The sequence below is a fragment of the Microtus ochrogaster genome, chromosome 15, assembly GCF_000317375.1.
Source record: "Microtus ochrogaster isolate Prairie Vole_2 chromosome 15, MicOch1.0, whole genome shotgun sequence".
In the NCBI taxonomy this organism is placed as follows: domain Eukaryota; kingdom Metazoa; phylum Chordata; class Mammalia; order Rodentia; family Cricetidae; genus Microtus; species Microtus ochrogaster.
In genome coordinates this window covers 16,132,243-16,153,512 of record NC_022017.1, presented here as the reverse complement: position 1 = coordinate 16,153,512, position 21,270 = coordinate 16,132,243, and the positions used below count along the sequence as shown (strand labels likewise).

The 21,270-nt window shown below is 51.8% G+C and overlaps 2 protein-coding genes across 3 annotated transcripts in view; both read right to left on the bottom strand.

The window, feature by feature from the left end:
• Nucleotides 1–84: 84 nt before the first annotated feature.
• Nucleotides 85–6,005, bottom strand: LOC102001739 (apolipoprotein L2). The gene is made up of 4 exons (XM_005354293.2): nt 5,970–6,005; nt 4,012–4,071; nt 3,630–3,756; nt 85–961 (listed from the first exon to the last, which is right to left on the bottom strand). Exons 2-4 carry the CDS (start codon nt 4,040–4,042, stop codon nt 85–87), a joined length of 1,035 nt encoding a protein of 344 aa, XP_005354350.1. The 5' UTR covers nt 4,043–4,071; nt 5,970–6,005.
• A 5,071-nt stretch (nt 6,006–11,076) lies between these two features.
• The window catches only part of Myh9 (myosin heavy chain 9), an 83,967-nt gene continuing 73,773 nt past the window's right edge, over nt 11,077–21,270 (bottom strand). For both annotated transcript variants that reach the window (XM_013348789.2, XM_005354261.3), the window contains 14 exons: nt 20,643–20,849; nt 20,368–20,472; nt 20,053–20,205; nt 19,623–19,871; nt 17,874–18,086; nt 17,555–17,767; nt 17,152–17,313; nt 16,116–16,244; nt 15,144–15,232; nt 14,942–15,065; nt 14,436–14,644; nt 13,855–13,963; nt 13,606–13,778; nt 11,077–12,525 (listed from right to left, as the gene is read on the bottom strand). In XM_013348789.2, the coding sequence (XP_013204243.1) occupies nt 12,408–12,525; nt 13,606–13,778; nt 13,855–13,963; nt 14,436–14,644; nt 14,942–15,065; nt 15,144–15,232; nt 16,116–16,244; nt 17,152–17,313; nt 17,555–17,767; nt 17,874–18,086; nt 19,623–19,871; nt 20,053–20,205; nt 20,368–20,472; nt 20,643–20,849 (2,253 nt within the window). In that variant the 3' untranslated portion in view covers nt 11,077–12,407. The remainder of the gene's footprint in view (nt 12,526–13,605; nt 13,779–13,854; nt 13,964–14,435; nt 14,645–14,941; nt 15,066–15,143; nt 15,233–16,115; nt 16,245–17,151; nt 17,314–17,554; nt 17,768–17,873; nt 18,087–19,622; nt 19,872–20,052; nt 20,206–20,367; nt 20,473–20,642; nt 20,850–21,270) is intronic.

The following is a 21,270-nucleotide window of genomic DNA, read 5'->3' as shown; positions in this document are numbered from 1 at the left end:
CAGCTCTCAGTGCATGCCCCAGCTCTAAGTGCATGCCCCAGCTCTCAGTGCATGCCCCAGCACTGCTTTGGGAGAGGAAGCCTGCTACTGAGTTGATCCTGACTGCAAACTCTCATTGATCTGGATGAGCACCCCCAATTTCTCCTCCAGCTCCTGAGCCTGCTGCCTCAACTCCTCAGCCGACTGCACCTTTGCGCCCTTGTGCAAACGCTTGGATTCTTTCACAAGGCCGATCACATCCCCAACGAGGGCCACACCTGTGGTGGCTGCATTCATGACCCAGGCTCTTCTGTTCATGGCCAGGGCAGTGCCCCTAAAGGCGTTCTTCACCTGCTTCCCACTTTGGGCAGAGATGCTCCCCATGGTCAAGAGGCACTTGGCACTGCTTGCTAAGGCAGGGTTGGCTTTGGTGAGCTTGATGGCGTAGATGCTCTGTTGAAGGCATCGCAGGACTCGGCAGCAGTTCTCGGATAACTCATAGACTCGGGGCCCTGAATGAACCACAGCCTCTGCAACCATCTTCACTTTGTCCATGCTGCTTGACACCAGGTGGCTGGCTCTCGTTTTGGCCGATGACTCACTTGTGCAGTCCACGATACCAGTAGAGACACTAGTCACGGCCGCTGCTGCTCCCAGGCCCATCCCCGTTGCCAAGAGCACCAGACTGGCCCCAGCTGTCACAGGTACCAGAGCGAGGCCAAGGAGGGTCAGGACCCCGGAGACAGTGCTGGTGGAGCCGGCCACCACCTTGGAGATGGTGCAGTCCCTGTGAACCTTGTCGACCCTGTCTGCAAGGGCCTGGAGCGTCCTGATGTGCTCCTCAAGTTCCAGTTTCACCTGAGGAAACTTTTCCACAAACTTCTCCGTGTCCTGTAGCTCACGCTGGAGCCTGTCTTGGTCTTCCTCGGCCATGTTTGCTGTGAGGTCATTGAGAGCATCACGCAGTGCGTCTGCATCAGCTCTGTAACAGGCATCGAGAGAGTTTAGCTGTGGGTTTAGGTCAAGGCTGGACTGCTGGTCTAATATGCACGGGGCCTGGGTTCCATGCCCAGTACTACAAACAAACACATACATACATACATACATACATACATACATACATACATACATACGTAGAACAAGCCAGGTGGTGCACACCTTTAATCCCAGCTCTTGAGAGGCAGAGGCAAGTGGATCTCTGTGTCAAGGCCAGCCTGGTCCACAGAGCGAGTTCCAGGACAGGCTCTAAAGCTACAGAGAAACCTTGTCTCAAAAAAACCATAGATAGATAGATAGATAGATAGATAGATAGATAGATAGATAGATTGATAGATTGATAGACAGACAGATGGTTTGTTATAGGCCCCATAGCACATGACCTGTGCAAATGAGAACATGCTTTCTGTAGCTCAGGAGGGATTTTACGGACATGCAGAATCTTTCTTTTGCTGGTGAACACTTGGTAATGGAAAATGGCCCTTCATCAGTAGAGGAGAGTGAGTAAAGGCCATGTTAAGGTGCTCTTCAGGAGGTGCTGGAGAATCAGCTCTGCAGTTAAAACTGCTTGTTGAACTTGTACTGGCCTGGGATTTAGATCTCAGCACTCACATCAAAAGGCTCTCAGGCATCTCTAACTCCAAATCCAAAGGCTCTGCTGACCTCTTGTGGCCTCCAGGGGAATGTGCATGTACACATCCATGCATATAAATAAAGAGTAAATAAATTGCCAGACATGGTGGCACAAACCCTTAATCCCAACACTCAGGAGGTTGAGACTGGCATATCTCTGTGAGTCTGAGGCCAGACTGGTCTACAGAGTGAATTCCAGGACAGCCAGAACTATATAGAGAGACCCTGTCTCAAAAATAAATAAATAATATAAATTTTGTTGGTTTGTTTAAGATGCTCTTGTGGCTAGAGAGATGACTGAGCAGCTAAGAGCACTGTCTGCTCTTACAGAGTACCCAGGTTTGACTCCCAGCATCCACATGGGAGCATAAAACTGCCTGTTCTAAGGGTTCCAAGGCCCTCTTCTGGCCTCAGGGGGCACAGGCACACACATATACATTCAGGCAAAGACCCATACATATAAAATAGAAATAAGTCTTTTTGTTGTTGTTGTTGTTGTTTTTTCGAGACAGGGTTTCTCTGTGGTTTTGGAACCTGTCCTGGAACTAGCTCTTGCAGACCAGGCTGGTCTCGAACTCACCGAGATCCGCCTGCCTCTGCCTCCCAAGTGCTGGGATTAAAGGCGTGAGCCACCACTGCCCGGCAATAAGTCTTTTTTTAAATTAAAAACCTTTAAAAAGATGTTCTTTAGGGGCTGGGGACTAGCACTATAGGTAAAATGTCTGCCTAGCTAGCATGAGTGAGGCTGGGGTCTAGTACTATATAAAACCAGGCATGATGTTACAAGTCAGTAGTAACAGCACTTGGGAGGTAGAGGCAGGAAGATCAGAAGTTCAAGGTCATCTTTGTTATGTCTGAGTTCAAGGCCATTGTGGGCTACATAAGACCTTGTTTTAAAAAATTCTCTTGTGTCAGGTGTTTGATGAGGATGCTTCTTACTCAAGGGTAACACTGTGGTCATCAACACATGTCATGGGTGGGGGAGAACTCTGCTGATGGACACAGGGAGGCGAGATTGGAACATAAGTCACCCTTAATTCATGGAATCTTTGCTAGGGTGCTGTGAATTGCCTCCCTTTCACCCTCAGCCACTGAGACGTAAGCAGGAGGCTGGGTCATCTGGGTCATGTTCTGCCTGACAGGACCGTCTGCATCTGGCTGGGACTTTGGCACAAAGCTCATTCAAACTGAGCAACCCTGACTGACTATTCTAAGTGTGAATGGCTTCAAAATGATGCCACAGTGGAAAACCCCATAGTTGACCTCAGGGGACAAGGTCACACTCAAACACAAGGGTGCTAACAAGAGCATAGGAAGTTAAGATGTTCGCCAGGTGTAAAAAATATAGAAGTGTGTTTCATGTTGAGACTTGGATCTCGGGGCTGAAGAGATGGCTCAGAGGTTAAGAGCACTGGCTGCTCTTCCAGAGGTCCTGAGTTCAATTCCCAGCAACCACATGGTGGCTCACAACCATCTGTACTGAGATCTGGTGCCCTCCTCTGGCGTGCAGGCATACATCGAAGCAGAATGTTGTATACACAATAAATAAATAAATCTTTAAAAAAAAAGAGAGAGAGACTTGGATCTCATTCCTACAATGGATCATAGTTGAAAATATTTTAAAATCAGGAAAATTCAGGATCCAAACCACTTCTTTTCCCAGGAACACCCTGTATAGGGTGCTCAGTCTTAACCAGGCAGAATGCGGTGGGAGCTTTAGTGTCATTTCTGACCTCCAGGGAATTGGAGACTAAAGGCATTGACCTCCAGGAGAATGAACGATCCCAGGTCAGCCTTGAAGATGGTGTATAGTCTAGCCTTTTGATGCTCTCAAGTTCCCTGAGAGACAATGGGACACCCACACAGCCCAGTTCTGGGTACATCCATGAGGGTGTTCTGGAGACAATTAGCATGTGAACAAGGACATTGGGTGGGGAAGGTACTGGTGAATGGGGCCGCACCATCCAAAGGCAGGGAAGAGAAACCAGAAAAGGAGGGGGGAGTGCCCAACCGCAGGTGACCTGGACAACTCAGCCTCAGCCACGAAGGCCTCCCAGGCTCCATCTTCAGTCAGCAGCAACCGCAGATCTCCCCTCCCTGATAAGCGCTGAAGGTACTCAGTGGCTTCCTCGATGAAGTTTTTGCTCCCTAGTTGGAAAGGAAAGTGAGGTTGGAGGACAGAGCGGAAGCACTTGAGTGATGGTATCCACAGAGTCAGCTTCCCAGACTGTCCTGGTCCCACCCGAGGAGGCAGGACAGGGAGGAGGTGAGTCCCGCCTATACGCCCCAGGAGAGTTCCTGTAGTTCCCCCTTGGGTCTCCTCTTCTCTTGTTCTCAACTTCTCTGCACTCAGGAATGGCGGCCTAGGGCACAGAGGAGAAGAAGCCAGAGGAACGCAAATACCTGGGGAGCCCTCGCAGGGTGGCGGGTCCATGGTGTCCACTGCAGGGTCTCGGGTCCGAGCTGCGAGGAGAAAGCACACCGTGTGATGGAAGGGGAGCAACTGCCGAGAAGGCAGGGAACTAGGGTCCCTCAGGTCCCTCCACGGTGTCTGGCAAGGATCAGCCTTTACACAGAGTGTTTCTCTCCCATGGACTCTGCAAGAAACCAGCCAGCCATATGGCTCTAACTGCCCACCCCTGCTCCAGACAAGGCAAAGGCCTCCTGCTCTGGTAGGATCAGTGGATGAGGAACCTGGGGGAAGGAACTGCATTTGGACACAGAAGGCAAGAGGAGCAGGATGCTCTGGCAGCTATCCAAGAGGAGGAGCGCATGTGTGGACTAATGATAGAGACTGACATTTACTGTCCGGGATACACGGGGATCCTTAGACATCCACTGCACACGTGCCATGAGATGAGAAGCACTGTGGCCCCATCACAATGGAGAAGGATGACCACGAGGTTAGCTAATGTCCCCAGTCTTCAGAACAGTGTTAGAGCTAGCTCACGAACCCAAACCGTTCTGAGCCATGCCCTACCCTCTGGCGACTAAGCTTGGGTCCCTTAACTATTCAGCAGGGTCCTCCTACCCATGCGGCATATTACGAACAGCTTCCCACCCACAGCAATGCCTATGCCCTGCAGGGGGGCATATTCACCAGAGCCCCTGGGATCTCCCAAGGCCCATGTCTCACTCCTTCAGGATCCTGCATCCAAGGTGGCCCTAGATTCCTGCCACATCTTGTCTGTTCTGTGCCTGCCCTGGGATGCCCAAACCCATCTGCCATCCTCCCTAATCACTGGACCTCATATCATATCCAACCCTCTACGTGAACAATAGTGCCAAGGGCATGTTCCTCGCATAGTACTTTGCCGCCATTTCAGAATATTTCCCGTAGATCTATCGAGAGGGCTGGCAAGATGGCACCGCAGGCAAGGGTGCTTGCAGCTAAGGCTGATGAAGAGAGTTCAATCCCAGGTCCCACATACTGAAAAGAGGGAGCTGGCTCCCACAAGTTGTCCTCTGGCTTCCACACACACACGTGTGTGTGTGTGTGTGTGTGTGTGTGTGTGTGTGTGTGTGTGTGAACTTGAAAAATAAATCTAGGTTGGTTTGGTGGTGCACATCTTTAATCCCAGCACTCTAGAGGCAGAGGTAGGCCAATCTCTGTAAATTTAAAGCCAGCCTGGTCTCCATAACAAATGCTAGGTCAGCAGGGTTACCCTATTTCTAAAAACAAAAACAAAACTAAATTAAAACTAAAAAACAAAAACAAAAAACTTAAAAAAAAAAGTGAAAAGAAACTGACTTACTTCCTACGCAGAAAACTAAACATTAAAAGCAGTTCCATTCCTCTGGGATGGCGTACTCAGTAAGACTCATTTCTTACGGTATTTTCCTGGCACACAGAGGCCTGGCAGAAACAGCGACAGGCCTGCAGATGTCCCCCGAGTAACCAGATGAGATGAAATGGCACCTTCCTTCACAGTGCAACTGTCTCTTCACTACCTTCATCTTCAGACTTGAACCTGCTCGGCTGAGCACACACACGGGGTACACTGAGGCCCATTTGGTCCAGCGCTCCATTACAAGGGTAACTTCCACAGGGTTCATTTTACCAATGCTTGCCTAGCTCCCAACCTCTTCAGAGCTCAGTCAAGGCAACTAGCAGACACCACAACAGAGAACCCCAGTTTGTGCAAGAAGCAACCAAATGAGGAGGGCCCAGAGTTCCTGGAGTCTCTCAGCCTGTTCTCTGGGGTGGATTAATATTCTTTCCCTTCATGACCAGATAAAGTTCTCTCTGCTCTGGCACTCTTTTTTGTGACTATTTGCTCCCCAACCAAGGCAGAGAAGCTGATACGCAAGGAAAGCCCCCATTCTCCATCTCTGGCCCCTCGGTAAAACCCTGCACTGACCTGGCTGTGGACCGCAGCTGGGTATTGTGGGCACAGTGGATCTCTTGAAGGGGCCTGTGGCTCAGTTCGGATGGCTGTTCCAGGAAGGGCAGAGGCCACACTGGGGGAAGTGGAGCCTGTGTCAGCCCTGCCCTGCTCCTGGCCAGCTGTGCGGCCCTGATAGGAGCCTTCTTTTCCCCCAGCTGCGGCCTGAGCAGACAGAGTTCAGCAACTCCTCCCCTGGCCAGGGAGTTGGGGAAAGGAGTGAAGACAGTTTGCTCCCTCTAAGGAGTCCTCAGTGACCTCTCGGGGTCAGGGTGAAGCCCTTTCAGTCAGCACACCAGCCCTCCAACCTGCTGCAGCCCCTCCCTTCTTCCCTCCCGACCATTCCCTGCTTCAAGGCCATCCTGCCTCAGCCCTCCCTCCTCCACAGTTCTGTTCTTCCTGCTCCCTCACTCTCCCACAGTCTCCATGGCAACCTGACTCCCAACGCCTGCTGTCTCCTGCTCCCAACCCATCCCGCTGATGGGCAGTGGCCTCCGGGGGTCAGCATGCTCTGTCCATCAGGTGAGAACACAAGCTCTTGATGGCAAGATGGAGGCCAACACTGACCCTTTCACTCTGAGACCGAAGCTCCCAGCGTGACCATTAAAAGCCACATTAGTGGTATAAACCTAGAATTCCAGCACTCAGGAAGCTGAGACAAAAAGGCGATGACTTTAAAGCCAGACTAATGGGGCGCCCCAGGTCTGTCTGGGGTTCCTAGGGAGTTGCCGTCTCAAAAAACAAGAAAGCAATCCAAGTTCTGAGTTAGCTTGTGCCTCTTTACATTCGGTCTCTCTCCACACCCAGCAATGCTATCTTGACAGAGCCGGGATGGCTCTGTGGATAACGGTTGGCAATGTGCCCCTTCTCGGTCCCCAAGCCTGGTCTCCACGCCTATCCCGACACCCAGGACAGCGCCAGCTTTCGGCCTCCATCACCCACAGTCTGACACCAGGAGTCAGAGGAAATGCAGGGCTGTGTCCAGCTGACCAGTCTGGACCCCCTGGCAAATCACCTGGGGCTTCAGTTTCCCCCACAGGACCTGAACCAGAACAGATGCTCAAAGGAGAACTGGATAAGAGGCCTCTGGGCCTCTTGTATCTCAGGAACTACTTTGTCCCCATCAGAGGAGCAGGGGTGGAGTCAAGATGCCAGCTGGTATTGACAGGTATTCTAGCATTGTGGCTCTTGAGAGCCCCCTTTCTGCTTATGGTTATTTTGGGTCATTTCTTTTTTCTGAATTTCCCTTCCATTAAGTCTTTACCAGGATTGACATTAATTAATTCAGCAGCCAGACGAAACTACTGCAAGGTGAAGAACCAGGTAAATCAAGTCTGCAATGATGGGGACCCTCTGATCGGAGTGTGGAATAGAACAGAACAGGCATCTCAAGCAGTCTTGGGTGGAGTAGCCTGGTCTGGGTGGCAGACTTACTTGGCAGGATAGATGTCTTGAAGCCCAGAAACTCGCTAACACCTGAAGATCTACAACACAACAACTCTACTGCTGCCATCCAAAGCCATCTCCCAGGATGTCTACCACAGCATAGGGCTTGGTGTCTCAGCCCAAATCTTCAGCAATTGCTGCCACCGGGATCCTAATGCAAAGGAAACAGCCCTAAAACTATGGCACAAGAACCGGGTGGTAATGGTGCACACCTTTAATCCCAGAGCTACGGAAGCCCTGGCAGGTGGATCTCTGTGAGTTTGAGGCCAGCCTGGTCTACAAGAGCTAGTTCCAGGACCCACGGAGCTACACAGTGAGATCCTATCTTGAAAACCAAAAAGAAAGAAAGAGAAAAGAGAGAGGAAGAAAAAGAAAGAAAGAAAGAAAGGAAGGAAGGAAGGAAGGAAGGAAGGAAGGAAGGAAGAAAGGAAGAAAGAAAGAAAGAAAGAAAGAAAGAAAGAAAGAAAGAAAGAAAGAAAGAAAGAAAGAAAGAAAGAAAGAAAACCTGCAGAGCAAGTCAGGCAGAGAGCCAGCTCCACCTAGTGGACTGTACAGGAATCAGCAGTCAAATGAACCTGGCCACCATGGTTACCTTGATCCCAGCAAACACTGGCAAGGACAAGCTGATCACTACACTCGATACCCCAGAACAGGCAACCCTGGATGATGGCCTTGGAAAGGAAAGGGCAGTCATTGCTCCCAGCCACTGCAGCCTGACCACCAGTGTCATTCAGAGAATTGTCCTGTCTTTGCTCAGAAGGGACATCCTTGCTCCAAATGTGTCAGCTTCAAGGTTGAGAACTAACTATAAAGATGACAGGATCTGAACCATGTGTGGTGGTTTGAAGAAAATGACCCCAAAGGGAGTAGCACTATTCGGAGGTGTGGCCTTTTTGGAGGAGGTATGGCTTTGTTGAAAGAAGTGTGTCACTTTGGAGGTGAGCATTGAGGTCTCCTATACTTAAGCCACAACCACTGTTACAGTTGACTTCCCGTGGATCAAGATGGAGAACTCTCAGCTCCTTCGCCAGCACCATGTCTGCCTGCATGCCACCATGTTTCCTGCCATGATAATGGACTAGACCTCTGAACTGTAAGCCAGCCCCAAGGAAATGCTTTCCTTTCTAAGAGTCATCATGGTCATATTCTCTTTGCAGCAGCAGAAACCCTGACGCCGTGATTTCCATGGAACACTGCCCTCTGCCCTCGGTTTGGTGCACATGGAACCATCAGGAGCATCAGGCACATTTGCTGCCTCAACACAGCAGCTCTGGGATTCTGATTTCAAACAGGATGAGTAATGGACCCAAGGGGCTGGAGTTCACCTCGAGACTCTGCCGCGTGAAGATAGTGCTTTAACCAGAGAGGATCCAGCTTCAAGTTCAGCAGATTCCTGAGTGTGGAGGAGGGGGCACTCCACTAGGCAGCTCTGCAGTGTGTGTCCAGGGCTCCACCATGCTCCTCAGTCACCAAGGAACATTGGCTGATGTCACTATCATGCCTTGAAATTTACAGCACCTGATCGCTATAACCAGAATGGAGGCTGCAGTGGGATTCGGCAGGGCCTGTAAACTGTGAATCTGGGATTACTTGTGTGGGCCTTAGATCTAATGCCGAGTGTCCTTTTAAGAGACACAGAGGGGCTGGAGAGATAATTCAGCAGTTAAGAGCACTGGCTGCTCACAACCATTTACAGTGGGATCTGATGCCCTCTTCTGGCATGAAGTTGTACATGCAGATAGAGCACACATACATAAAACAAAACTCTATTTAAAATGTGTTTTTAAAAAGAAAGAGCACAAGCTGGGAAGATGGCTCAGTGAGTAAAGGCCCTTGCTGCCAATGACGGCCTGCGTTTGATCCCTTGGACTCTACTCCCTCCAAGCGTGCATGTGCGACACACACATACACACACACACACACACACATACATACATACACACATACATACACACACATACACACACGTACACACACACACACATACACACACACACAGTATATTTTAAATTTTCAGGGGCTGGAGAGATGGCTCCACGGCTTAGAGTACTTGTCTTGCAGAGGCCCTGGCATTCAATTCCTAGTACCAACATGGTGGCTCACAACCACGTAACTCCAGCGTGTTGGGGGGGATCTGATGCCCTCTTCTGACCACCGTGGCACCAGGCATACACGCAGACAATGATAAGTGCATATTGAAAATGTTTCAATCTTTAAAAAAAATTAAAGACAAAGGGAGGAGGCTGTGTTTAAACAAAACACACACTGGCGGCCGCGACAAGCCATGGAACACACAGACCCACCAGATTCTCCCTCAGCTTGGAACTTGACAGCAGCTCTCTCTGCTGTAAGCCATCTGGCATGTGGTGATGCTACAGTTACCCTAGGAAAGGAAGAACCAGCACGGGCTGATGTGTAGGTAGGGCTTTCCGCTCATTTTACTCGGAAGTGGAAATGAAGCATCCACAGGGTTTGAGCAAGGATTCCCATCTCCATTGTCCAGACTGGAGAGACACGCCTGTGGGTCCACACCAGGCTCTCTGAGCTTGGCATGCACTTGAATCCCCTGGCAAGCTGGTGGCATCCCGAGTCCAGACTGAGGCAGCAGCGGGTCTGCAGTGATTGTAGGAATGTACACCGTGACAGGCCTGGAGATGGCTTGGAGGTTAGGAACACAGCTGCCTTGAATTCTAGTTCCAGGGAATCTGGTGCCCTCTTCTGACCTCCACAGGGACCAGGTACACACATGGAGGACACACATGCAGACAAAATACTCATACTATAAAAAGACTTTTGAAAAAAAGACCATCAACTCTGGCAGCTGGTGTATTGGCCAGGCTTGGGCTCCACACAGACGCTGGCTGTGGCAAGCTCTTGCCCAAAAGATTCCTTCACAAAACCTGACTAGAAAAATCAACACTCAACTCAAGTCAAGGGCTGGAGGTCAGACCTTGCTAACAAGCACAAGGACGTAGACTCCTCCAAGTCCCAGGCTGCAAAACAACTCAGATAACAGGAGATACGCTAAGCTGTGAAGAGCCACACTTAGGAACCAGCAGGGAACCCAGGGAAATCCAGCAGGATCCAGGCTGCTCTGGGGGTGTGGCCTCCTCTCCTCTTCCCATTGATGGAGTCTTGTCTCCAAGCCTGGTTTCTCCATAGCACCTTGCTGGTCTAGGACACATTCTGAACCCTTTCTTCCCTAACAGCTTTCTTTCCTGGAGCAAGGGCTTCACCCCCTACTGTTGCTGTGGGGTGTTTGCCCTGCATACAGCGGCCCCTCCTTGGAGACTGCTGCCTCTAGACCTGCAGCACCTTGCTCCCAGTGTGATAACTCCCTCCTAGGAGAAAAAAAGAGACCCAGCATGTGGAAAGAGAGGCAAACCTGAATGAGCCCTGGGCCCATGGCAGCTCAGCCTCTACCTGCATGGAGGGTGGGGCCTCTTAATTTCTCAGGCTGTGAGCCCCTGGGGCTGCCTGAGATTTCTCAGAGCCCTCTCAGCCTAACCACAAAGCCAAGTGCAGTCTCTCGGGACAGCTGGGACAGCCCTGCTGGGACAGCCCTGCTGGGACAGCCCTGCTGGGACAGCCCTGCTGGGCCACCTTCTGTTGTGGACAAACACCCAAACACGACAGAGTAGGACACGGTATTCTTTATTGTGACGCTCAGTGGGAACACCTGTAAACCAGCGTACTGTAGTGGCAGCTGCGACACATGCTAAGGCACTTTTATTATATAAAAAAGGGGGTGCGAGTCCCACTCACTCCTTTGAGGCAGCAACTGGGACCTGAGCTCAGAGCTTTTCCGGCATATATAGCTTCATGATTTGACTTTGTTTAGTTTGGGTTTTGTTTTTTTTTTTTTTTTCCCTTTAAAAAAAGCCTTGCCGTGAGGGAGTCTGAACGCAGCATTTACAAAACAGTGAGGCGCACAGGAAAACTCAGCAACCAGTGTAGACCATTGTAGGACAGGCTACTCTCTTCTAAACACGGTTCCAGAGGAAAGGTAGTGAAAACACCCAGAACTTACTTCAAGAAAGGAAAAAAGAAAAAACTTTTTTTTTTTCTTTCAAAAACATCCATGTAGAAAAACTTTCAAAAACTGAAGCTATAGTGTCGGCGGTGCAGCTCAGCCACACTTGGCCCCAATCCTAGGAGAGGCACAAGAGCGTACACGGGCCCCAGCTCTTGGATATTCTGGCTGCTGGGCCTGCAAGTCCCTTAACCATTAAATACATTTGGTCCCCTAGAGTGCTGGGAGAAGCCACCCGAAGGTTGTTGGCCTTTTCAGTGTGGCCCTGATGCCCTGTCTGGCTGCCCCGGTGCCAGGACAGTCTGCCCTCGGCAAGGGAGGGGAGGAGCATTGCACTTGAGACATTTTACAATCGGAAGGAGCAGAGGCCCCCGTGCTACCCAGGAGGGAGTGAGGCAAATTCTCCGAGTACCCCTGTTCTGCACCCAGCACAGAGGTGGAAGCCCTGGACTGCTCCTTCTGGACCAGGAAGGGCCAGGGAAGGGGGCCATCAGGCAGGTGTGAGGTCACCATGTGTGATTGCCAATAGCAGAGGGAGGAGTGGGGGAGCTGGCAGCAAAGGTGGGGGAGGTGACAACTCTTCTACAGGGCCTGAGCAGTAAAACCTTTATCTGAAGAAAAAATAGATTCATAGAAAACTCTTGTGCCCACTCCCATGGCTGCCCTCCTTGCCCACCACCTGTGCTTTCAGGCAAGTGGGGCAAAACCTTGCTGGTCACCCAGCCTGGGCCAGCCTGGGCCAGCCTGGACTCTTTGGTATCAGATTCTTGAAGGGTAAGGAGGGCTGAAAGGGCGGCAGCAGAGGAAGCCAGTGCCCTCAGTAAGGCCTGGGAGGAGGGGGTCATGATCACAGCAGTCTCAAGGCAGGGGTGTGGAGGGTTGGGGAGGGGAGGCAGAGCCGTCTGTCTGTCTGTCGTCTCAGGCAGCAGAAGATCCTATTCAGCTGGCTTGGCCTCAGCTCCGTCTGCTTTGCCATCAACCTCCTCGTCTGAGCAGTCGCCAGTGCCTTTCCGGACAAGTCGACGGGTCACAACAAACGGCAGGTCCCCACGCCTGTAGGAGGGGCAGTGTCAGGAGGGCCCAGCTAAGGAGGGATGGGCAACCCAGCAGGTAGATTTCAATGTGATCTTTAGAGGGGAAGTGGTCAGGGATCACTCCTGCCAGGAGAAGTGAGTCAGTACTGGGCAGGCAGCACTCTCAGGGGAGCGGGTGACCGGAGCAACCGCCAGCCTTTACCTGCCACAGAACACCAGCAGAAGGCAGCTGTGCTCACACCTCAGGACAGGCAGTGTGAGCTCGGAATGTGAATGGCAGAACACACACCTAATACATGTAGGGCCCCAGTTCCATCCCGGCACCACAAAACAAAAAGAAATAGTGAACCAGGAAGCTCGGGGAACAGTTGTTCACACCAGAGTCAGGGGCATCCTCTGATCACATTAGAAAATACAGGTGAAATTCTCACAAAAGTCTTATTTTCAAGCTTGGAAAAAAAAAAAATGCCCTGACTGGAAGAAGAACGGGGACTCTCGAGATCTGCTGCAGTCAGCACAGCTCCCACACTGACAGAAGCCTCGCTTCCCTCCATGCTGCACCGCTTCCCTCCATGCTGCACCGAGACGCCAGCAATCCCTCTTGCGCATCTCCTAGGAGCGCAGACTCAGGCCAGAGGCCTCCAGCAGCCAATTCAAAAAACCCCAGCATGGAAACACCCCCATTAGACTTCAAGCTGCAATAAGATGGACTGTTAAAACAGGCTGGAAAAAGCCAGGTGGTGGTGGTGCACAGCTTTAATCCCAACAGAGGCAGAGGCAGGTGGGTCTCTGTGAGTTTTATGTCAGCCTGGTCTACAAAGAGAATTCCAGGACAGCCAGAACTGTTACAATATGAAACTTTGTCTTGAAAAACAAAACAAAAGGTTGGGAATGAACTGCCAAGAATCTGCGGTTCATCCAAGAGCCTGGTTAAGCCCCAGGGGCAAGGAGACCCCAGGGTGGTCACATTAGGGTGGGTACCCTCTACATCTGTCACTATGCACCGCCATCTTGCACATTGGCTCTGGAAGATGGTGTTCTGAAATCCTCTTAGAACAAACTTCCTTGAGAAGAAGAGTAAGACAGGAGACTGGCTCACCTCAATTTGTTCTTCAGGGAGCTGACTTCTCGGTTCATGGCATCAGCTGTCTCTGTGGCATCCTCCAGCTCACGCTGCAGCTTCCGGCGTGAGGCGTTGGCCCGCTGGGCCTCCTCTTCGGCCTCCTCCAGCTGCCTCTTAAGCTGCTTCAAGCGGGTGGACGCCTTGTCGGCCTGCAGAGACACGTGGTACGGTAAGGGGCTCAGAAAGGGCAGCCCACCCAGAACACGGCTCCGCCTGAGCACAAACCTGGTCCTTGAACTGCTCCGCGTTCCTCCGCTCGTCCTCCACCTGCAGCAGCACGTCCTTCAGCCTCTTCTCGGTCCGGCGCACCTGCTTGGAGGCTGCCTGGCGCTCCCTGGGTAGGACAGACATGGTGGTGAAGAGGGATCCTCTCTACCAGGTGCCACGGCCAACGAGACAGCAACTGGAAACGCTGTTTCCTGGAGCCTCATGGAGGTCTGGAGACTGAGGCCCTAGTCTTTTCTGGGCACCGAGGAGCTGCCATCTCAGGATGGGACCTGGGCTGACACGAGACGACTAAAGAAGCTAGTCTAGGGAGAAACTAAAGCTTGGGACCCAGAACGATCCTCATTACCTCCAAGTCTCAGTTCGGAGCCCCAACACAGCTAGGTGGGGTCTCTCACTAAAACAGCCCACACAAGTCCCCAGTTCTAGGTGTGGGATATGGGTTTCCATCCAAACTCTCTAATACTTCTCAGAACAAAGGAAGATGGTTTGTGGGGCTGGGAAGACAGAGCTCGTTCCTGACCTAACCTGCATTTGCAGTAAGAATACCACTGTGCCCTCGGTCTGGGTGGGGCACCTACTTGGTCTCGTTGTCCAGCTGTTCCTCCAGCTGTGCAATCTTGGCTTCCAAGGCAGCAATGGAGGCCTTGTACTTGGACTTGACAGCACTCTCCATCTCCTGCAGCTTGGCCTTGAGCTCCTTGTTCTGGCGTTCTAGCTGCTGCCGCGCATTCTCGTTCTTCTGAGCGTGGCTGCGCTCCAGGTTCAGGTCGGTGTTGATTTGGTCGATCTGCAAGAAAGGAACACAGTGACCTCAAGGCTGGGTCCCACCTGCACGGACCCAGCAGGACCCTCTCCTCAGACACCAGGACCAACAAACATCCCAGCTCTCTCAGAAAGAAATCTGCTGACAAACAGGACCCAGAAACTTCCTGAAACCTGGTCTTACAGCCATAGCCTGCACAGTCAGAAGCAGTGCAAGAACAGGGGGCACTCATCCTATTTCTGCCCACCATGGGCGCTTCACCACAGGGAACTGAAAAGTCTGGATCCCAGGGTGCAGGTCAGCTGCTATCCTGGCGCTCACCTGCAGATTGGCCTTCTTCAGCCGGTCGTTGATCAGCTCTGTGTTGCCCTGCTCCTCCTCCAGCTCCTCCTCCAGCTGGGCAATGCGGGCCTCAAGTCGCCGCTTCTCCTCCAACGCCAGGGCCCTGGGGACCCAGAGAAGTGAGGACCTGCACAAGTGGCGAGGTCCTCCGGGCACCCCTGTGCTTCCTCCCTCTGCTCACCCTTTGCCACTGCTGTTGGCGATCTCGTCGGCCAGCTCATCCCGTTCCTGTTGGGCCTGGCGCTTAGCACGCTCAGCAGCTGCCAGTTCCTGCCACAAGGACCCAGAATGTGACCCACTGGGACCAACACAACCTTCAGTGCCAGCAGCCCACACAAGTCCTCTCTGTTCCTCCACAACACCCTTCCCCAGGAACTCCTCTAGCTCACAGGATCAGTTCCACCCTGGGGCACCTTTAGGAGTGTGTTTATAAAGCCCCTGTGTCTAAGTTACTTGGAGTCAAGCCAAGTGCCAGGCTATAAACAGGAACCACCAAGGCCTAACAGGGACAACTGTGTGAACAGATCAGCAGTGCTGGTCCCTCTGCATATGGTCAGACCAGCTACTGAGGTTTATGGAGTAGGCTGAGTCCAGGACTCTGGGTCCACCAAGGGCAGCAGGTGGGCTGTAGAAGCCTCCAGAGAACCAACCATGATGGACCAGAGGGAGTCATCCCACACCCATGAGAAGAGAAGAGCCATGCCAGAAGAGAGGGTCTGACGGAGCATTTCATAAACCAGCAATGGGACTTTGTGGGAGTCAACCAGATCTGGAAACACCACCCTCCACCACGGGCTTCATGTGTAACCAAGCCAGCAGCCCAGGGGGCCACTCAGGACCCTCCTTGTCAGGTGCAACTGCTGTAAGCTCATGATCAATACACTGGTTCATGAAATGGACTAGAGACTAAATGATCACATTTTTCTTTAAGAGGTGGGGTCCACTGCCCGGCTCTTGAGTGCTAAATCTCATCCTTTTCCCTTTTATAAATGTACACGAACACACACATCACACCATGCCGAGGTGTGTGGTAAGAGGTAAGGCCTGGTGGGGACCCTTCTATTAACTCCCACCAGGAGGTTCTCGGTTTCTTTCTGCCTTCCCCTCGTGGCTGAGGCCCACTGACAGCCCTCAGCCCCCACCGCTGGCCCACCTCTTGCAGCTGGATCATCTCAGCCTCCATGCTCTTGAGCTTCTTCTCATTCTCCTTGGACTGCGCCAGGATCTCCTCTCGGGAGGCACGCGTGTCGTCCAGCTCCCGCATGCAGTCCTTCATCTGGGCCTGTGTGCAGGAGAGGTTGCCATGTTCACCTACTTCACACCTGCTCTGCCCTCTACAGGAGAGCCTTCAGGGACCACGTCCCCAAAAGGGAATTTCTCTGAACCTGGCACCATGTTGACCAACCTTTTTATAAGCGGACAGAAAAGCGGCTCTGCACCCACCTCCTCCTCTAAGCTTAGAAAGCTACTTACTTCTTATAATTTCCTGCTGGCGCCGATGCCAGAGGCACCACCCAATGGCGGCCATGACGCACAGTCAGTGACCAGGTGAGCTCGGGGACAAGACAGTAAGCATGCTTCCTTCCAGATTATGCAACTACAAGGCAGAAAACTCAGTCCCCTGTCACCCATCTGCCGCCTGTTCCCAATCTGAAGATCCTCCATAATAGCCCCTTTTCCTTCTGCAGATAGATCTCACAACGGCATTCTCAGAGGCAGAGTGTGACTCCTGTTATACGTGGCTCTTAAAAAATGCCACCAACAAGCTGACATTCTATGCCTCACAAATGTGCCATGTGGTATTTAATCTTTCCTTCTGCTGACACACTAGGCATGAGGGGCATTCAGTAGCCATTTTATTAATGTTAGTCTTTAATCACTGGTGAGTGAAAATTCCATGTATATGCCCAGGCTCTAAGCCACCTCTCAGAACCTGAACCATTGGTACCTGGTTTCTTCTGGAAGCCTGCTTTTAAGTGGCTACCATCCCTGACTCTTCAGCATGTCCAACTACTTTCTCCTTGGTTTCATGTACTCAGCCTCTCTTATTACCATTTCCATTCTGAACCTGAGCCTCACCTGTGAGACAACCTAGGAGCTCCCACGTACAGGCTCACAGTGGGACAGGCCCTGACTCCCTGCCTCTACAGACCACCCCCCCATCTGTAGCCAACCCAGGTCTGCCTCACCTGGAGCTTCCGCAGCTGTTTGATGGCCTCCTCCCGGTTCTTGTTGGCTGTGTCGATATGTGCCTCCAGGTCCTTCAGATCCATCTCCAGCTTCTTGCGTGCCGCCATGGCCATAGAGCGCTGTTTCCTCTCGTCCTCCAGCTCTGCCTCCATCTCCCGTACCTGAGGAACATCAGCAGCTCAGGAGGCAGGCCTCGTGCTTGAAGCTCAGATGAGCTCAGGCCAGTTTTGAAAGATCCCAGGGGGCCATGGGGGCCATCAAAGAAGAAAGTAAGTCACTGAGTCCTGGGACAGAGGACTGGGAAATGAGGCGATAGGAGGATAGCCCAGGAGCCCCTCCCAGGTCCAGAAGAGAAGGCAGGAGGCAGTCAGTCTTTTCCAGAGGTAGGGAGGTCACACACACCTGTCTGACCAGCTGTTTCTTCTTCTCCTCATTCTGTTCATCCCGGCCCTGCAGATCCCGCTCAAACTGGGCCTTCATGGCCTGCAGGTTCACCTCCAGACGGAGCTTGGCATCTTCAGTGGCCTGAAGCTCATCCTCCAGCTCCTCCAGCTGGGTCTTCATCTCCTCTACCTGCTGCTCTAAGGCCCTCTTGGACTTCTCCAGCTCATGGACCTAGCAGAGAGCCCGAGTTACTGAGAAGCACAGACAGCAGTGAATCCTAAACTCAGACCAAACCCATTCGGCTCTCCTGGGTCCAGGACCCTAGCCCAACACTCACACTCTTGCCCACGTCATCCTTGGAGCTCATGAGGTCCTCCATCTCTGTGCGGAACTGCTTGTTGAGCCGTTCCAGCTCTGCCTTCTGCTCCATGGCCTCCTCGAGGGCCCGGGCCAACGACAGTGCCTTTGTTTCCTTCTCACGGGCCTCAGCCTCAGCTTGGTCGCGTTCCTCTGCATACTTGGCAGAAATGGTCTTCTCCTCGGCTAAGAGCTGGGGAAAGAGGTCGTACTATGAGGCTGAGACTGTAGACCATTGGGATCCCACAGCCAGACCCACAACAAACAGGCCCAAGGCAGAATGGGAGCAAGGATTCCTCTAGCACTACACTAGATCTCTGCTTAGGTTTTGTTGTTGTTGTTGTGTCAGGGTTTTTTATTTTTTATTTTTTCAAAGATTTATTTTTTATTATGTATACAACATCCTGCCTCCATATATGCCCGCATGCCAGAGAAGGGCGCCAGACCTCATTACAGATGGTTGTGAGCCACCATGTGGTTGATGGGAATTGAACTCAGAACCTATGAAAGAGCAGCCAATGCTCTTAACCACTGAGCCATCTTTCCAGCCCGGGGTTTTTTATTTTTTAAAAAAGATTTATTACTATATATGCAGTATTCTGTCTGTACTTGTGCCTGTAGGTCAGAAGAGGCCAGATCTCATTATAGATGGTGGTGAGCCACTGTGTAGGTGGTTGCTGGGAATTGAACTCAAGACCTCTGAAAGAGCAGCCAGAGCCATCTCTCCAACCCTCCGCTTAGGTTTCTAAAGAGTATGCTGGACTCCGGAGAGCTATAGTTAAAGATGATTGTGAGTTGGCTGGCATGGGTGCCAGGAATCGAATTTATATCCTCTAGAAGAGCAGTAACTGCTCTTAACTGCTGACCATCTCTGCGAACCCTCTGCTTAAGTCTGACTTATGTTACCAGGTGCCCCTTGGAAGAGAGCCCAGAAACAAAATCACCACCCACCCTGAACATGGCCAATCTCAAAAAGAGCAGGCTGACTGGATTCTTGAAAAGATGCAAGCCTGGCTTCTTAAAGCTTAGATCCCATATGCGGCCCTCATCCAAAGATGGGTGCGACCTCTGCGCCTGTTCTGTGCTGACTCAACCTTGCCATCCCTCCTCTTCCTTTTGGCTCATTCTTCACCGGCTCCATGGGTTGGGGGAACTTTTCATACAGTGCCAGAGAGGCAAAGTACGTTACTTAGAGGTGGCAGGCCACACAGCCTCTTGTGGCAGCTCTGCCACTGTACACAGCTCTTACAGTGGCAGAGCTAGCAGCAGCATATAAATAGCTGTGGCTATGAATAGTGAAACTTTATCTAACAGGAGGCCAGGAAGATGGCTCAGCAGGTAAGGTAATGTCAAGCCTGATGACAGAAGACAGGCTTCCGCAAGTGGTTCTCTACCTTGACACCTGCGCTGTGGTACATGCACACAGCCACACCAAATAACTAAATGTATTTAAGAACAAAAGCAGAAAAAATAAAGGTTTTCAACATGGTGGGGACAGGCTTTGTCTGTCCCTTGTTGACCCTGTGTTTTATATTCCTTTATTCCATCTGGCCACAGTGTCTGCATCTCCTCCATGATGGAACAGACTGGCTTAAATCTAAATCCTAACTCCTCTTCTGGTTTCTGGTTACTCCCTGGGCTCCTCAGGAAGTTACAGACTAGGCACCTGGACATGCCCACCACACTGCCCTGCCTAGGGAGAACACAGAAGGTGGTGTAGAGACCACACCTGGTCAAACTTCTTCTGCTTCTTCTCCAGGTTGGAGACGCTCTGCCGCTGGTGGTCCAGGTCTACCAGCAGGTCGTCCAGCTCCTGCTGCAGCCGCGTCTTGGTCTTCTCCAGCTTATCATAGGCAGCCACCTTCTCCTCATGCCGCTGGCTCATGCTTTCCAGATCCTTCTGGAGCCTCCTCTTTGCCTCCTCTGCTGTCTCCAGGCATCCTACCCCATCCTCCATCTTCTTTTTCATGTCGGTCATCTGCGCAGGACGAGAAGTTAAGCAAACACCCAGCACCCACATCAGCACCTGGTCTGTACTCATCTTTTTCCAGGACCACTGGGGGACAAGCCTGCTGCACCATGGGGGTTCCAGGAGTCCAACACAGTTTTTGACCCGCCTCAATCACTTCCCTCATCCCAGGTGGTAGAAGGTACCGCACCTGGGCATGGAGGTTGGCAATCTGCTTCTCCAGGTTGTGTTTAGCCTCCTCTTCCTCCTCCAGCTGCTCTCTGAAGGAGTTCTTCTCGTCCTCCACCTGCTTGAGCTTGGTGCTCAGGCTCAGCTTCTGCCGGTTCTCCTCCTGCAGCAGCTCCTACTCAGAGGACAAAGGGGATGCTGAGGAGGTGCAGTGCCACAGCCTAGAGGACCCACAACCCAGATACAGGATGAGGAGTGCTCAGAGTGTCTGCAAACAAGACTCACAGGTGTGGCAGCTAGGGCTCTTGGGACTTTCAGGTCCTGACACTGTGCTCACCTGTGTGTCCTGAAGCTGGGACTCCAGCGCAGAGAAGTCCTTCGTGAGCTTGCTAGACTTGCTGTCAGACTGGTTAAGGAGACCGGTCACGCTGTCCAGTTCCACCTGGGTAGGAAAGAGAAAGGCAAGGGTTGAGCGCCTGGGACTGTTCTTACAAAGCTGGACTCCTCTAGAGTTGAACCACGGGGACCTGGCTGAGGAGGCAGTATGAGGAAGCAAGTTTATGGGACAGCAGGTGAGAAGGGCCCAGGCTCAGGGTACCACAGAAGCCTCACCTGCAGCTTGGACACTTTGTCAGCCAGCTCGGTGCGCACACGCTCTCCCTCGCTGAACTTGACCTGCAGCTCCTGCAGCTGGGCCTCCACCTTCTTGCGCTTGTGTTCCGAGTCGCCCTTGCCTTGCAGCAAGACCTTCACCTCATTGGCCAGCTCTCCTCGCTCATTCTCCAGGGTCTGTTTTGCCTTCTCAAGGGTGGCTTTTACCTGGTGGAATAGACAAGGGTGTAATGGGTATCCAGGGTCTGGCACGGGCCTGGTCTCTCTGATGTCGACAGAGCCAAGGACCGCTGCCTCTGTCTCAGGAGCCCTGGAGAAGGAAAGCCTTGTTTGCACCTATTCTCAAATCCCTAAGGTAAGTAAAAACACTGCCCAGCTCTCCTCTCTGAATGGAGGGACCATTCTACTATATGAAATTTCGTGGGTCATCTGTAGGGATTTTAGCAACATTCATAAAACAAAGAAAACTGTTCCTAAACTTGAAATCTAATGTTCAAAGCATTGATGTGATACTATTTTAAGAACTATGAAGGTGTTGGGTGTGGGGTGCATACTTTCAATCCCAGTACTTAAGAGACAGAGGCAGGTAGATCTCTAAGAGTTCAAAGCCAGCCAGGTCCAATTGTGA

Coding starts and splice junctions, on each gene's coding strand:
- LOC102001739 (XM_005354293.2), bottom strand. CDS start 4,042: ATGGACCCGCCACCCTGCGAGGGCTCCCCAG. Junction 3,757..4,011: donor ACCCTGCGAGGGCTCCCCAG/GTATTTGCGTTC, acceptor CTTTCCAACTAG/GGAGCAAAAACTTCATCGAG. Junction 962..3,629: donor GCTGAGGCTGAGTTGTCCAG/GTCACCTGCGGT, acceptor TGCCTGTTACAG/AGCTGATGCAGACGCACTGC.